The 16,339-nt window shown below is 47.7% G+C and overlaps 1 protein-coding gene across 1 annotated transcript in view; it reads left to right on the top strand.

The window, feature by feature from the left end:
- Nucleotides 1-278: 278 nt before the first annotated feature.
- Nucleotides 279-16,339, top strand: part of AdoR (Adenosine receptor) — a 164,789-nt gene continuing 148,728 nt past the window's right edge. Inside the window, exon 1 of the mRNA XM_065426048.2 lies at nt 279-1,057. Within this exon, the coding sequence (XP_065282120.2) occupies nt 464-1,057 (594 nt within the window). The 5' untranslated portion in view covers nt 279-463. The remainder of the gene's footprint in view (nt 1,058-16,339) is intronic.

Here is a 16,339-nt window from a genome sequence, read left to right as displayed (position 1 = left end):
CGCTGCATGCAGGGATTACGCAATCCGTGCGACATTTGTGACGCTTGAGCGTGGAGACTGAGCTCATAGGAGGCTTTCAGCTGCAGTGCTCTCATCTGACACGAGGCGAACGAGACCAGCGAAGGTTGCGAAAGAGGTTTAAATAGGAAGAAGCGTAAACGAAGCGCGCCGCTCCTATTTGGAGACGGCGCTACTGTCGCGACAATTGCGCATGCGCACTGGGAGGCGCCGCGGCCGACGACTGTCGTCTGCTCGCGGCGCGCGCGGCGTGCGCCGGCTTTCTCCTTCGCGTCGTCGCGCCAGCTGAATCGCATCAATGGGGTGAAGAGAGACGCGCGCGTGCGCTTGGGGCCGCGGATCAAAGTTTTTTTCATAAGCGTCGTCGTCGCCAAAGTGTCGCGCGGGGCAGTGTTATTCGCCGCATGCGGTCTCCTACGCGCCAACTAGCTATACCGCGACCACCATGACGCACTGGCAAGCGCCACCCGTTCTTTACACGAGCGTCGAAGCGTCCGTAGCCTTCCTGGCGACCGTCGGGAACCTGGCGGTTCTCGTCTGCTTCGCGCGAGAGCGTCGTCTGCGGCGCCGGCTGACCAACTACTACATCCTAAGCCTGGCAGTAGCGGACCTACTGGTAGGCGTCATGGCCATACCGTTCGCGGTGCTGACGCGAGCCGGGATACCGCACGACTCTCCGCTGGCCTGCGTCGCGATGCTGTCCTTCATCGTGGTCCTCTGCACGGTGTCGATCCTGCACCTGGTGGCCGTGTCGGTGGACCGTTACTGGGCCATACTATACCCTCTGGCCTATCAGAGACTGGCGTCGGAGGGCGTCGTTCTGAGCGTCGTGATCGCCTGCTGGCTCAGCGGGTTCGTGCTGGGTTTCCTGCCCCTGCTCGGATGGCACGACTCCGAGGCCGCTTCGAGCGGCGACTGCCTCTTCTTGCCCGTGATGAAGTACAGCTTCCTTGTGTTTCTCTACTTCGCCACCATCGTGTACCCGGCGCTGCTCATCGCTTTCTTCTACATCCGCATCTACAGCGTCGTCCGCAAGCAGGTGAGCACACACGTTGGCGAGCCGTGTTATAGTACCGCCACTCGCGCAGATGATCTCGTAGTCCGCGACGGAAATGGCCGTTGCTTCCTTTTTTGTTTGCACAACCGGGCCGTAAACAACGTTACGGCTTGGGCGACGGCCTTTCCGGCGTCGTGTCGGTTGTGTTATGCATGTTTATATTTGTCCGTCGCGTCTATCAGCGTATATATGGACCGAGTTCTGTATCGCAGAATGGAGCAAATCCCGTGGAAGAGAAGCAGGTTTCTTGAACCAGGACGCAGGAGATTGCGATGAAGCTCTGGTGACCGAGTACTGCAATTTCTCTCTTTGAAAGCAATGTCAACCCCCGCCCTACCTTTCCCCACCCCCTTCTTTACAGCTACAATCTTGGCGCATGATTATCGCACCCCCCCCCCCCTCGTGTTTTTATTTTACTCGCACTTGCGTCTGCTCAAGATGTAAGCTTTTTCTCGCTTTCGAGGTGAAGCCAAAGACGCGCTATTCGTAGTCGATTGATTAAAATCAGAGCCGGAAATGAGATGTCGCATAGAGGTGCTGCTGGGTTTTCCCTTCCTTAGTGACAGGCGATAAAATTACACGTGGACTTTTTTTCCGCTTCTGAATGTAGTTGTGCATAGAATAAAGAGTAGAATGACAGTCAATGCACACACAACGACACCGTCGCATATCTTCGCAAATCACATAATGCGTATATTAAGGCAGCTTTTGAATCTGGTATATACTCCGAAATTAATTTTTCTGGCGTATCTCTGTATATAAACAATCGTTCTTAGTTTGCGTGAATTGAAGAACACGGGTTAATCCAAAGAGAACATCAATATATAAAAAGAATCCACTCTACGCGAATGAAATTACGTAAACTGGACGCGTTACACCCGTGACCACTGCTTCGCCATTGCAATTGCTATTTAGAAAAAAAGTATGCCAACATTACATCTACCTATGTACGCATGGACGTCTCCTTCCATTAAATGTTCATGATTGGAAAGTGCATCTTCTCTTGCTTTGTCCTGACGAAGACCTTTGCGGAAACAGTCGTTCCGGGATACGCCATGCATTAATTGTCCCTATTGTTGATCACTTCAAGCCTCCAATAGAGTTCCGTCTTATTACGATGAAAATAGACTTTATTATTATTATTATTATTATTATTATTATTATTATTATTATTATTATTATTATTATTATTATTATTATTATTATTATTATTATAATTATTATAGAAACGAAACACTTTTATGCTGGGCTCTACCAAGAATCTATCCCATGTAGGTACGTACTGACGTCAGGAAATCGTCACGCAAACCAGCGACATGGCGATTACGTTGCGGTTTTTTGTGCCTACCTAACGTTTAGGAATGTAGGCACAGAAAGGTCAGAAAGGCCTGTTTTATAAAAGAACTGTGGTCTCGACGACGGATATTTGTTTCAACGAGAACATTTAGGTATCATGGCTTTTTTTTCTTTTTCTTTTCTTTTTTTCGTCCCCGAGTAGATTCGTATAGAAAACAAGGCCGGCAGCCTGGACATCTATCAGAGTGGTAAAGACAGGAGCGCTTGAAAGTTTCTTGAGGTCGACTCCATCCGGCGCGATGCCGCCAAAGCTCTAGTTTCGCCACATTCACCGTCGCGTAGGATAGGCACCTATGATCACCTCACAACATCCTGGGGTGCTGTTTACGACGCGCAGCAGCAGACACCATGGCGTGACTTGGTGTCGATGTCAATGTTTCGCACTTCGAGCGAAACAATAATAATACATGTTCTCTGTCAGTGGCAGACTTGTACGTAATTAATTACTTGTAATCCATTGCATTTTCTCGCCGATCTTGTAAGTTAACAATTACTGTAATTAATTAAAGGACGTACGTGCACAATTGTCGGCTGGTGTTTGTGAATCGGCTACGAAACTGCCACTGCTTCTTAGAATTCTAGTTTCACTCTTTCGTGTTACGACCAAATTCCTCTGAAAGGGGGATCAACGCCTTTGTTATTTTTTTATTTTACGATATTTTTATTTATTTTTGTTTAATGTGGTTTACACCGAGATAAAGTAACCGAGCTGTCTTCTACCGCGATCGCTCCCTATAGCATCTCGTGTTTGTATGGCAGGACAACAAATTTAATCAGTGGCATCGTTCTTTCGCGTTGAAGTTCCTGCTGGGCGATGCTACAAAAGCGCTTTTAACTTTTCTTTTTATCTATATAACAACGAAACGAGAAACTCGATAAACAAGAAAATAAAACAAAGAAAAAAAGCGAGAACCATTCGATCGAAACCCGCGAAGGGATGACAGCCCATGCAGGAAAGAGCCCCGCCCGCAACTATAGGTTTATTCGCGGCAGACAGATGTGATGCTTCGAGGAAAGTGCCGGCGCCCACGAACCCTCTTTTTCCTTGAAAAAAAAAAAATTAACACCCCGCTCCTAATAAAGTTTGCTAGAGTGGCACTCTTTGCGGTACAGTCGCTTTATTTTTCATTATCATCGTAAAGTTTTGTTCCATCTGAAAAAATATGTTAACCGACTAGCTCGGCAACAGGTAGCGTTGCGTTGCTTCTATAACATTCCCGCGACACAATGTAACCCGAGCGAGCGAGTTTTATTTCGTTTTGTGGATTGCACAAAACTGTACTAGAATTATTCTCAACTACGGAAACAGGCTGTCGTATGTAATAATCGTACTCTGTCGTGTGATGTGTTTTGGTGTGGCTTCAGTCTTTTTTCGCCCGTCTTTCTTTCCTTCCTCTTGTGTCTTTTTTTTTTCTGTGCTCTTCAATCGGGTGGGAGGGGCGTCCTTTTCATCGAACAATTGCTAGCCCACTTCCCTTTCTCTCTTTGTGGCGTTTGTGCGTGTTTACGTGAATAATAACAAGTACGTTGATAATAATAATAATAATAATATATGTTCTCTCTCAGTGGCAGACTTGTACGTAATTATTTACTTGTAATCCATTGCATTTTCTCGCTGATCCTTTAAGCTCACGATTACTTTGTCGAATGGGTAACATTCACTGTGAGCCAATTGCATTTTTCAAGAACCAGTTACACGTAGGCAGTTATTTTATCGGCGGGACAAGCTGCAAACAACAGACGATGCGGCTTTGAGAACCTGAATTCGGTGGGATCTGCACTAAGACACCCAAGATTGTGTGTTGCAGCAGCTTCGCGCACACTCAAACAGTCAAAACCACCCAGGAGCTCGGTATTCATTTCCTCATCTTAACGCTCCACGAAACGTTGGCCGACGAATTTGAACCGCTGCATGGTATGTCTCGATTTTCGACGGCCGGTCATGACGTTATTGCCGGAAAATCTAATACGCACGATTTTTTTTAACTTTTCATTGGCCAAACAGGGACCGTTTTCTCCAAGTATGAGCCACAATGAAGCGTTGCGCTTCATAGATAATAATAATAATATTTGGGGTTTTACGTGCCAAAACCACTTTCTGATTATGAGGCACGCCGTAGTGGAGGACTCCGGAAATTTTGACCACCTGGGGTTCTTTAACGTGCACCTAAATCTAAGCACACGGGTGTTTTCGCATTTCGCCCCCATCGAAATGCGGCCGCCGTGGCCGGGATTCGATCCCGCGACCTCGTGCTCAGCAGCCCAACACCATAGCCACTGAGCAACCACGGCGGGTGCGCTTCATAGACTACCCAGATGATGAGTATAACTGCATACACGTTAGTGACTACTTTATACGTTAGAACATCGACCTGCCGCCCCGTCAAGCATGTCTAGCAAGTTTTCAGTGTCGCTGCTGATGTCTTCCACAATAAAAACGAGGGAAGATGGACGAATAAATCTCGAAAAGGAATTGTTAGTGAAGATAAGGAACGCGGAAATAGCTGCAGAAGAGACACTGAATGTGCCAATCCACCTGGTTCGGTTTGCGGTATCTATATACGATGTTAGCAAATCGATGGAGAAAATTACCTTTCAACTATTCAATTATTTTTGAGTAAATCCTGGGTTACTTTCTTGAGCAGTAACTTGTAGCTGTAACCAATTACATTTTTTTTTTCGATGAAGTAATTGTAGTTGCAATAGGTTACTCGTTTTCTGCAACGTCTACGAGTCTGGCCTGTAGTGAGTCCTTTGTGCGCCATTTCTTTTTCAGCTTTTTATCTATCGCACTCAGCAGGATAGGCGGGAGGATGGCGTAAAAAAATTTACGCACTCTCTTAAGATCTCTCTTACGAGGGGAACGGCGAAAGCCTACTCTTCCTCCTCATGTCCTTCGTCTCTTTTTCGTCCTCACTGCTCACTGCTAAGCATTTTTAATCATTTAATTGTAATCAATTGTGGTCATTACAAGCCGTCGTTAGACATGTTGGTCACAGCATAGTCATTAGTAGTCATTATGAGTCATTATTAGTCATTACTGGTCATCACTAAGTATTTTTTAGTCATTTATTTGTAATCGATTGTGGTCATTACAAGCCGTCGTTAGACATGTTGGTCACATCATAGTCATTAGTAGTCATTACGAGTCATTATTAGTCATTACTGAGCATGTTTAGTCATTTCTAATGAATTGTAGTCGTTACAAGTTGTTGTTAGACATATTGGTCATTTCATAGTCATTACTAGTCATTACAAGTCATTAGTTGTCATTATTATTCATTACTAGTCATTATTAACCTCTACCAGTCGCTATTATAACGTTACCGTTCGCTAACTGTTACTATCAATCATTTTTCATTCTTTAACCTGTCTTTAATCTGTCTTCATATGGTGCGATGACGCTTTGGCGGACACTACGGCGGTCAGGTCTGCCGACACAAACTTCACCATGAGCCTAGAAAGGCTTTCGCCTTACTGTCCAGTTTTCCACACACTCCTTGTCCCCCAGTTGTCTTTAAGCCCACTTACAAGCTCCGACAGATGCCCTAACAGCACTCACTATGACGCACACACCTGCTTACTTGACGTGATCTGGCAATGACACTCACCCCATCTACCTCCGCTGCTATACCTGTGCAATACAATATTTTATTTTCTGTATAATGCAGATATACTATACTAATGAAACCAGAGAAATAGCTGAGGAGCCCGATGGCCCCCGGTTTCCTACGGTGCGACTATCGGCGACACCTAGCAAACGGTGTAGAGGTGGTGTAAAATGCAAATATGCCCGCACGCGTGTATACGTATGCAGAAAAAAATATATGAACTCAGCTCCCAGCCCACTTCTAGCCAATCCCTTACGCAACTGGCTGACTATACCACTAGCACTCACCTCGATTAGAGGTGCGACTGATACGTATTTTCCAAGGTATAGTAGCAGCACCGCGTGCTTCTCGCATGCAAGAGGACAAGACTTGGCAAGTACGAAGATCGAGAAACATTAATAAGGTATCTGAATTTAGTATTCAAGCTGTTGTTTAAAGAGGCACCCTGGCGTCACCTGTTTCGGCCGCGCTTTTCGCGTGGCAGCCGCGGTGGTCGCACAAAGAGACCGAGCCAACGCATCGTGGCATCGTGAATTCTCAATACGTATCCTGCTCCTGGGCACCGAAACAGCTTCGCAGAAAGAAGCATTATAGTAAAATTTAAGGCGCTCTGACGCTTGTCACTATACTCATGATGTTTATGAAGGTATGGACCCTTCATGTGACCCTAAAGGAAATGTCAAGTCGAAAATATCGTGTCAGTACTGTTTTAAGTGCAGATGGTAGAATTCATTGAGCCAGTTAGGTCCCTGGACTAAGGAAGGCCAACAAGTACTACGCCATCCTGTTTAGTAATGAGTTTTCTGTCTCTCTCTCTCTCTCTTTCACTCCAGTTTGCACTAAAGAAACTCTCTATCCCCGTCCGCAGCAAACCTGCAGAGCTCGGGGCGCCTTCGTTAACTTTTGCTCGATCTTAACGTATTATCCAGTCCGCCAGCGAAGACAGCTTGGGCGACCTTGGCATAGCTGCAATCGCCGTTGAGCTATCCACAACCGCGGAGCCAGCAATTAGTTTCGACGAAGTCGCGCTTCTCGGCTTTTTTTTTTTTTTTCTCGTCGAGAACTCGGAAAGCTCTGGGGGCCCGCTTGCAGCGTGTAAATTGTCGCTACAGGAAAGTCGCTAAGTAGCAGCGGTGAAGTGGTCGCACATAGTAGGGGCGTATACGCGCCCGTCACCCTCCACTCTTGCCAAGACAGGTCTGAAAGAAGGCTCTGCGCTGCGAGGCGTATTCAATTCTAATCTTGTACCGAAATTGCTCTGGACGCAGTTCAGTGATTGCAGTTGCTTTTTTTTTTCCCGGCCCTTTTCTTTTACGTAAATGATGCGGAAACCACGCGGACTCATTTAGCGCTTCGATAAGAATCGCACCAGCCGCAGCGACTCGGTGGCGATACGACGTTCTTCTGGTGAGCTGGAGGCGGAGGGTTCGACTTCCGTTGCGGCGGTCGCGTTCCGGTGGGATGGAATGAAAAAAAAAATGGCTGTGGCTTAGGTAAGGTTAAGCCCAGGATGCGAAGCATACTAGCCTTTATTTTAGTTGTTGAACCACTGTTTAGCCTGGTGAACTGCTGTTGCTTGGCTATATTTGGTTCGGCTAGACGAAGAAACAACTCATGCATTACTTCTTCGCCTTCAAGAGTGGAACGCGACAGCGTTCCCGTCGACCCGCCAAGGGGTGTAAGACAATGGGCTACAGGGCAGCGACTACGCGCCCCGCATTGGACGCGGTGAGCGTCGAGCAAAGCAGCGTTCGGCGCGGCAACGAAATGTGCGCCTGAGCAAGAGACGCACGCCTTAGAAACAGCGCGTTTCTAAGGCAGCACCGCATTCACTAGAGGCGCTTTTGTACCGCTTTGAAGCGTTGTACTCGTGGCTCAGTGGTAGCGTCTCCGTCCCACACTCCGGAGACCCTGGTTCGATTCCCACCCAGCCCGTCTTGCAAGAGTTGAGCCAAAGCCACTTCTCCTCTGTCGTGACGTCACGGTGTGACGTGATTTCATGGTCACCGCCGCGCCTGAGGAGCTGGGTTGAGCCCTCGTAATATGCTTCGCATAAAAAAAAAAGAACGCTCGCGTTCCGTGCTTTTGGTGCATTTTGATGAACCCCGCCGTTAGATGATCCAAGAAATCGAGCCAGCGAGCTGCTTTGGAGCTTTCGAGAGGCCAAACTGCACCGAAAGTTTGCTTCGCCAAAAGTTGGCTGTAAACGAGGCGTGTATGTACTATCGAATTCATTCTGGCAAAACTACGCAGCTGGGCCGCTATTTTGTAGCGATGCCTTATGCCGTATTCTATGCTATTCTTATCATCCACAACACACGGCCGCCTGATCCCGTTGATGATGTGGGCAGACCGTCGCTCTAACCACTGGCCAAGCGCGAAAAGCCTGAAAAAGCATAGAGTCGGAAAAGGCATCGCTACAAAATACCGGCCCTGGTTTAGTTTTCTTGTTGACGGCCTTTAAATAGCACCTCGGCCGACGACGCTTGCGCGTGGTGGCCTTCAAGATTCCCCATTCTTTCGAGATTCTCGTCCCCGAATCCTGGAGGTGACGAGAATCCCGCTCTATATTGTTCTGAACGTTCTGGGTTCTGCGTCATTTCCGGCGAGCAGGTAATAGCGGCGACTTGCTTTTTCTTTTTATTATTTCTTTCTTCTTTTTCAGTTTTTTTTCTTTAATTTTCAGTTTTAGTATTGAAAGCGTCTATCTTTGCGAGCTTTTTGTCACATGGTCCAAATTGTCCTTGTAGTCGAAGTTTAAACCCCGTAAATAATTTTAGCCTCATTTATAGGACTTGTACTAATAATAGGTGCTTATTCGATGTATACGGAGAACATTCCGTGAAGGAAAAAAAATTTCGGAAATATATAGCATAAGATTGTCACCGGTCGGAATGGGACGCAGCGCAACTGCTACACCTATTATTTGCGCACGTTGGAAGCCGGCTGTGTTGCTGGACGCTGCTGTACACTTCGTGCTGACTGCGTAAATTGCGTATTCTATAGACCTATAGAGAGTCACACCGCTCAGCATTATGAATGTTGCCGCTGTAAGTGTGAGAAAATGTGCTATACTTGATCATCGTAAACTCATATGTATATATATATATATATATATATATGTATATATATATATATATATATATATATATATATATATATATATATATATATATATACTCTTACGTTGAGCACGCAGCGTTATTTGTTAATCCGTACCCATGGCGAAAACGTCGGATATGACAATTCCTGCAGCCTCAGCTGCTCGTTTAATTTCTGCATTTCTGAGTTAATTGAAACTTAGCTCGCCAACTTAGCTCATGTAATGAGGAACATACGGGTGATCGGCTTCCAACGGCTGAAAGTTGTCCTTCCGACTACTTTCATTTCCTTTCTCCTTATTGTTTATCGCTTTCAACTAAAAGAAGGGTCGCATATATGCCTCGAAAAACACCATAAGGTAAGCCCATATGTATAGCAGCGTAATGAACCGGAAATCGGCGAAACGAACATAAACAAAACAACGCGAATTGAATACGTCGAAAATGCTACACTAGGAAAGCGGCTACGTAAAGAGGCATGGCGAGAATAAAGCTAAACGTGGAAACTGTAGGAGTTGAGCACGCAGCGTTATTTGTTAATCCGTACCCATGGCGAAAGCTTCGGATACGAGAATTCCTGCAGCCTGAGCTACTCCTTTAATTTCTGCATGCCCACACCAAGTTCCGTTGAACACGACTTACTCGGATGAGGAAATCTAGTTCATCTGGTCGATTCCATGCTAGTAACCAAGTTAATTGAAACGAGTTTTCTTTTTAAAAGGAAGGACAAGTAAAAAGTCAGGACGGCAGGTTGAAGTGACGTGTGTTCGTTAGGAAAGAAACTTAATATGGCTCGCGCCTTACGTATACGACGCGAACGCGAACGGTAAACTTTAAAACGAACAAAACAACACTAATTGATATGAATGCGTGGGTGAACCAGAGCACACGTACACAGCGTGGCGAGTGCTTACGGTGTAGTGCGGGCTTCATTATGCGGTGATGAGAAAAGGGCGTGGCCTCCTCGTAACTGACTCAGCAAGACGAAGCAACGGGCCCAAGCGAGGAGTAATGGATTCATAAATTGAACACCACTTGTCCTTACGAGGCTCGCTATTTCGAGAAGAGCGAAGTGCGAAATATATACGCTCTTGCGATCGCAGAAATATTCGCACGCATACGCGAGGTATTGTTAGCCAGAGCGAAGGCTCATTTCAGAGGGTGACTGGCAAGTAAAGAAGCGACTTCACTGTAAGTAATTAAAGGAACCTTAAATAAACAGCTTTGTTTTGATGAGAGCTTGTGGGCGGCAGGGGAAGACAGGAAAACGGCAGGGATGCTTTAATTTTATTTACGAGATACTAACTAAATGATAGCCAGATGGCAGCTTAAAGTGGGCGGCAGCCGTTTGTGCGTATCAGTGAGTGCGTTGTTGTGTAAAAAAAAAAAAACGTGCAAGCCACAGCATAAAATTTCCGACTGCCCAAGCTCTTGTAAGTTTGGCTGGAGAGTTTACTGGAAATTTACTGGTACAACATATGTTGGCATAAACGCTGTAGACAAGCGTTTACAGGAGATCGCTGGGAGGGCTCATAGTCCTATAATTAACTGAAGTAAGCCTGCGACACTTCTCATTTTAGCGGGAAGCCTTTAGCCCCGTTGGCGGAGAGAACCGCATTTGTAGCCGATGCAACGAACTTCCTCCGCCAATTCGATTCCCTCGCTCCTAAAGAGCAGCGGCACTGTTGACTTGACGTCATTGCTAGATGTCAGAGTTCTAAGTTCCTTATTATCCGCGTATGTTCTATTAGATTTTGAGAAAGGTTACGCGAATTGTAAATCATACGGGAGTGACTCATAGAAAGGACAACCGAACGACGCACGAGCGTTTTCTTTTTTTTTTGTTTGAGTGTCTGCGCTACGGCTTGTCCAACGCTGAACATTAACAAGCTAAATCATCTGCAATACGCAAGTCGCTGGTCTCGTACCTGTGTGTATTTGCCAGTTAAATAAGATACGCACACAAGAAACTATGGCCTTTGTCAATCATTGTCGATAATCTGTGAGGTCGTAGAGAGCAGGTTAGGAAATCTGGGGGTCGTGTCTCCGTCCATATCTGTCTTTCACGCCGTTTTCCAACGTACACCTGATGAAGGCATGAGCGAACAAACTGCGCATGCGTGACCATCCCTCTACGAAGATTGCTGGACTTCAGCGGAAGTTTTAATCCTTTACAACTCCTTCCAAATATATGCGAAGTGTAGAATGGCTCTTCTTAGCAAGCGGATGAATCAGTTGGAAAGACCCTTGTAAGCAGACGGGATAAGTCAATGAGCTCATTGATTGTTACGAGGGAGCACATTCGTATAAAGTGCAGTATTAAGGGCGATGAAACGCTAATCTTCCGTTATGTTTGACCAGAGATTACATGTGTCGGAAGTCTGCAGCCTGAAAAAGAAAAAGGAGAAAAGAAGAAAAGAAATACGTCATCGCCTCGTGCATGGGAGGTTGAGTTTGAGTCATATTGAAATTAGGCTCGCTATAGAAGGGAGTACTCGTTCGGGATTATACAGAACGATACGCGACACATGCCATTTAGACGGGCGCCCATAACACCTTGTAATGAGGTCGGGATACGTCGTCATTTGTCACACAATAGATCAACTACTGCAGCAGAGGTAGCGCTGCTTTACATTCTGGAAGCTGTGACATTTCCGGAAGATCGAAAGGGCAAGGTCCCACAGCAGCCTCCACCAACTCAGACTCGGCGGCAGCCCTGAATACACCCAAAACGATCCGATTTTCTTCATGGATCCCGAAGGAAGAAGAAGACGACGGTGCGAGCGGTCGCATGTTGCCTCTGCTCCTGCATTTTTTCTTTTTGTGCCTACCCAATCGCTTCAAGAGCCTGATTTCCTGCCTGGACCTATGTGAGTGTTATCGGCACTTCTTGACAGTTCCTTTAGCAACTCCGACGTCCCTTACGCGAGCCGCAGCCCTTTTTAGGGCTCTCGGCTGACCGTCTCGCTGCTGGGCCTAGCTCCGCCTAGCATGGGCGCAGGAACGGAGCGCGATGGCGCGCGCACCTGGCGCGAGATCCACGACAACCTCTCGAAACAGCGTCAGCATCCTTCGCCACCAGCATACCCCGCAGTGGCTCATAGGACTCAATCAAGAGCAGAACCGAAGCCCCCGCCGCTGCCGCGCAGCGATTATAAAATCATCCTAAGAGTTCGTGGGGGCCTCAACTGCGCTGGAATCCATGCATGCATCCTCAGACAAGTCATCCTCAAGGCTGCGGGGCTCCCCATCACCGACCGCACCAGTTCTGACCAAATTTGTGTCAACACCATCAACAATACCGTTCTAATCAGCACACCAGACATGGAACGTGCAGATCTCTACCACAACATCCAGAGTCTGCAATTCAATGGTAACCCTTACGAAGTCGCCACACATGTGGCTGATCCCATCGATACCTGCAGAGGATGCATTCACTTGCCCCCAGATTACTCAGAAGATGACATCGCCTCAACCCTCCGCAGATGCAACCCAACATTGATTATTGGGGGTGCACGACGCCTGGGCAATACTGAAACCATCATGGTCATATTCCAAGGCAAAATCATCCCTTTCTACGTCAACTACGACGGCTGTTCACTTCGATGCCGCCCCTTCAGGCAGAAGGTAGAAGCCTGCACCCGATGCCGCGGGATTGGTCATCGCCAGGACGTCTGCACTAGTGCCACCGACACACTCTGCCCCAAGTGTGGAATGAAAGACGCACCCATGGACCATGAATGTGACCCGATATGTGTTGTGTGCAACGGAAACCATCAAACCGGCTCCTCACTGTGCAAACAAAGGTTCAAACCACGCCCTACACGTCCAAGGCATAAACAAGAAACTTCACCCACCAACCGAACTCCCAGTCTCGACCGCACTCGTGACTCAAGCCGGCGAAGAAGTCGCAGCAAAAGCAAGGACCGCGGGCCTGGCTACGCAACCCAAGACGTCGCCTGGCCAGCTCTATCATCAAGCCCTACTCTCGCCAACTCCTCACGCAACCCACCCCAGGTAAGCTGGGCTAAGGTAGCCTCTTCCAGCTGCTCCTCAAACCAGACTGCTAATAATGAATCCCTCCTTGAAGAAAATACAATTCTAAAAGCCGAAATTCAAAGACTTAAATTAGAACTCCAATCTCGTCACCCCTCTACTTCAACCTCTGAAGCCCCTCTCTCTAACACGACCCTTTCGACTGATCATCCATCAGCCCTACCTGAAACCTCTTCCCACCGCCCCATGGACACTAGCCCTTCCACTGAACGGGAACCGCTTCACCCTCCCCCGAGCAAACGTAAAACTCCGAGCACTCCGCGATCAGAGGACACCCTGGACGAGACAATCTTAAATTATAACGACAGGCTAACCGCTTTGGAGACTAAATTTCATAACATACTCACTGCAATTGAAAAAATCAATACAGATTACACATCCAGGAATGAAAAGCTCGACAAATTTATTGAATTCGTACAAGCACACATCCAACAAACTACAAGTTGGATAGCTGGAGTCACCGCGAATCACCCTAACATAGTTGCACCTGCTCGATCCGCCTCCCCACTGGCTCCGCTTAACAATGGCCAATAACCCGACCCGCTCCGAGTTTGAAGTGTGGCAGTGGAACTGTAGGGGGTTTCGAAAAAAGAAAGCACACCTCCAGCAGTTTCTGGCCTCCTCTTCTAATCTCCCAGCTGTCATTGCGCTTCAGGAAACTCACGGACTAATCAGCTTTCCAGGTTATTATGTTTATCAGAACAATAAGGTCTCCCGGCCCGATACGGCAATTCTTATGCAAAAGCACCTCACTGCCAATCACTCCCAATTCGACAGCGTCGATATAGAGCACGATTTTCTAGAAATTATTCCTCGCAAAAATAATGCACCTGGCCTTTACATTCTCAATATCTATAGTCGTCCACAAGACAAACATCACCGCTTTGACTCCCTTTTCGCTCAAGCTATTGCCGCTGCCACCCACCACCCCCTCCTAATCCTTGGAGATTTCAACGCACCCAACCATTTGTGGGGTCACTCCGTTTCTACTCCTAAGGGCAGAGCCCTATGGATCCACATACAAGACCACAGACTCACATTACATAACGACATCGATGCGCCAACCAGGCTAGGCAATAGCGTAGCTAAGGACTGTTACGTTTCGCCTACGACGCGCAGTAAATCCAGCGCGGATGCAACGTACGCCGGAGCTTCGTTCCAAGCGGCGGACATTTTGGCCGGTTCGGAGCGGCCGCGAGCGCGCCCCGCCGAGCGCGTCCCGGCATGTTCAGTGCCACGTGTCTTTGTGTGTGCGTGTGTGTGTGTGTGCCCACGCTTGTCAAAGCGCGGCAGCCGGGGAGAGGAGCTCCCCCAGTGTGAAGCGAGGAGGTCTGATCGGCGCCGGCCCGTCTGATGCGTCACCTCCTTGTCCCAACGTGTCTCTCAGTCCGTCCGTCGCGGCCGTCACGTGGTGTCATCTCGTGACCTTCCCTCTTGCTCTCAACTTCGAGAGTATAAGAGCAGCTGCCCCCGGACGCCAGGAGAGAGGCTCCGATTTCTGCTGTTGAGTAACGTGCTCTCCCGTCTCTCTACTTCGGTCGACCTGACCGCCCGCTCTTTGCGATGCTAGAATAAACAAGTTGTTCTGTTAGCAGTCGCCTCATGCTTTGCTGGGACCTTCGGATGCTTCCAGTGTGCCCCAGGCCGCCAGGCCTACGCTACCCTTGGGGCTTGCGACCCAGTTGCAATAACGGGCGTCAGCACTGAGGTTCCAACAGCCGGTGCCATCGGTGCGGATCAAACAGGACACCTCCCCCGATCTTACGCTTACACACAGAATACAACACGTCACATGGCACAACTCACAAGTTAACCTCGGTAGCGACCATTACATCATTACCATCACACTACAATTCAAACACAAACCCTTTGCACCCAAACGCCTCAGCCTTACCAATTGGGACAATTTTCGAGAGGCCCGCCAGATATCAGCTCCCACAAACATTCAAGACATTTCAGAATGGGTTCAGCAACTACACTCAGACGCCCAGATGCACACTACCACTCTGCCCCCCGAAACCGCTCTCACTACGGTTGATTCCAAGCTTCTACACATGTGGGAAGCCAAAGAGTCTCTTCTCAAACGGTGGAAGAGGCAACGGTTCAACCGAAAACTAAGACTCAGAATTGCCAAATTAGACCTTCAGATCCAGGAGTACGCCACACAACTGGCCTGCCAGCAGTGGGGCCAGGTATGTGAAAGCATGCATGACAACCTCGATAACAAGCGCACATGGCAACTCTTGCGACACTTATTAGACCCTACCACATCGCGCACACGCCACAACCATAGCATAAACAAACTGCTACATGCACACAAAAACAATCTCAACGGATTCTTCGACGACCTCCGCCATAAACATCTGCCTCCCGCTCAGAAGTATGACATGCCAAAATATACTGGCGAACCCAACGAGCTACTTAGCGCCGCTATCACGGAAGCAGAGGTTCGCCATGCCCTCGCCACCCTGCGCACAATGTCAGCACCAGGCCCCGACCTTATTAACAATAAAATACTCCGCAATTTAGACGACAACTCTGTCACAGCCATCACGGCGTACTTCAATCACTGCTTTGACACAGGCACCCTCCCTAGTTCGTGGAAAGATGCCAGGGTAATCTTTATCCCAAAGCCAAACAAACCACTCAACATTTCTAATCTCAGGCCTATATCACTAACCTCTTGTCTAGGTAAAACACTCGAACACGTCATCCTGAACCGACTTAGTAAATACATGGAGGACAACAATCTTTATCCATCAGAAATGGTAGGTTTTCGAAAATCTCTGTCATGCCAAGATATCATGCTTCGAATGAAGCATGACATCATTACACCTAATAGCAGTCTAGATACGCAAGCAATTCTCAGTCTGGACCTCCACGGAGCTTTCAATAACGTTTCACATTCCGCCATCCTCCGAGAGCTTAATCTCATTGGGGTTGGCGGAAAGACATATGACTACATATCTACCTTCCTATCCAACCGTACCGCAACGATACACATAGGCACAGAGCAATCCCTTTCATACGCTTTAGGTAGCTACGGCACGCCCCAAGGCTCAGTGCTGTCCCCTTTTCTTTTTAATCTTTCTATGATGCCGATGGCGCAAGCATTGCGGTCTATTCCCGATCTCAAGTTT

Source organism: Dermacentor albipictus, chromosome 2 (genome assembly GCF_038994185.2).
Source record: "Dermacentor albipictus isolate Rhodes 1998 colony chromosome 2, USDA_Dalb.pri_finalv2, whole genome shotgun sequence".
Taxonomy (NCBI): Eukaryota; Metazoa; Arthropoda; class Arachnida; order Ixodida; family Ixodidae; genus Dermacentor; species Dermacentor albipictus.
The sequence above is the reverse complement of the archived record's forward strand: the minus strand, read 5'-3'. Positions and strand labels throughout refer to the sequence as shown.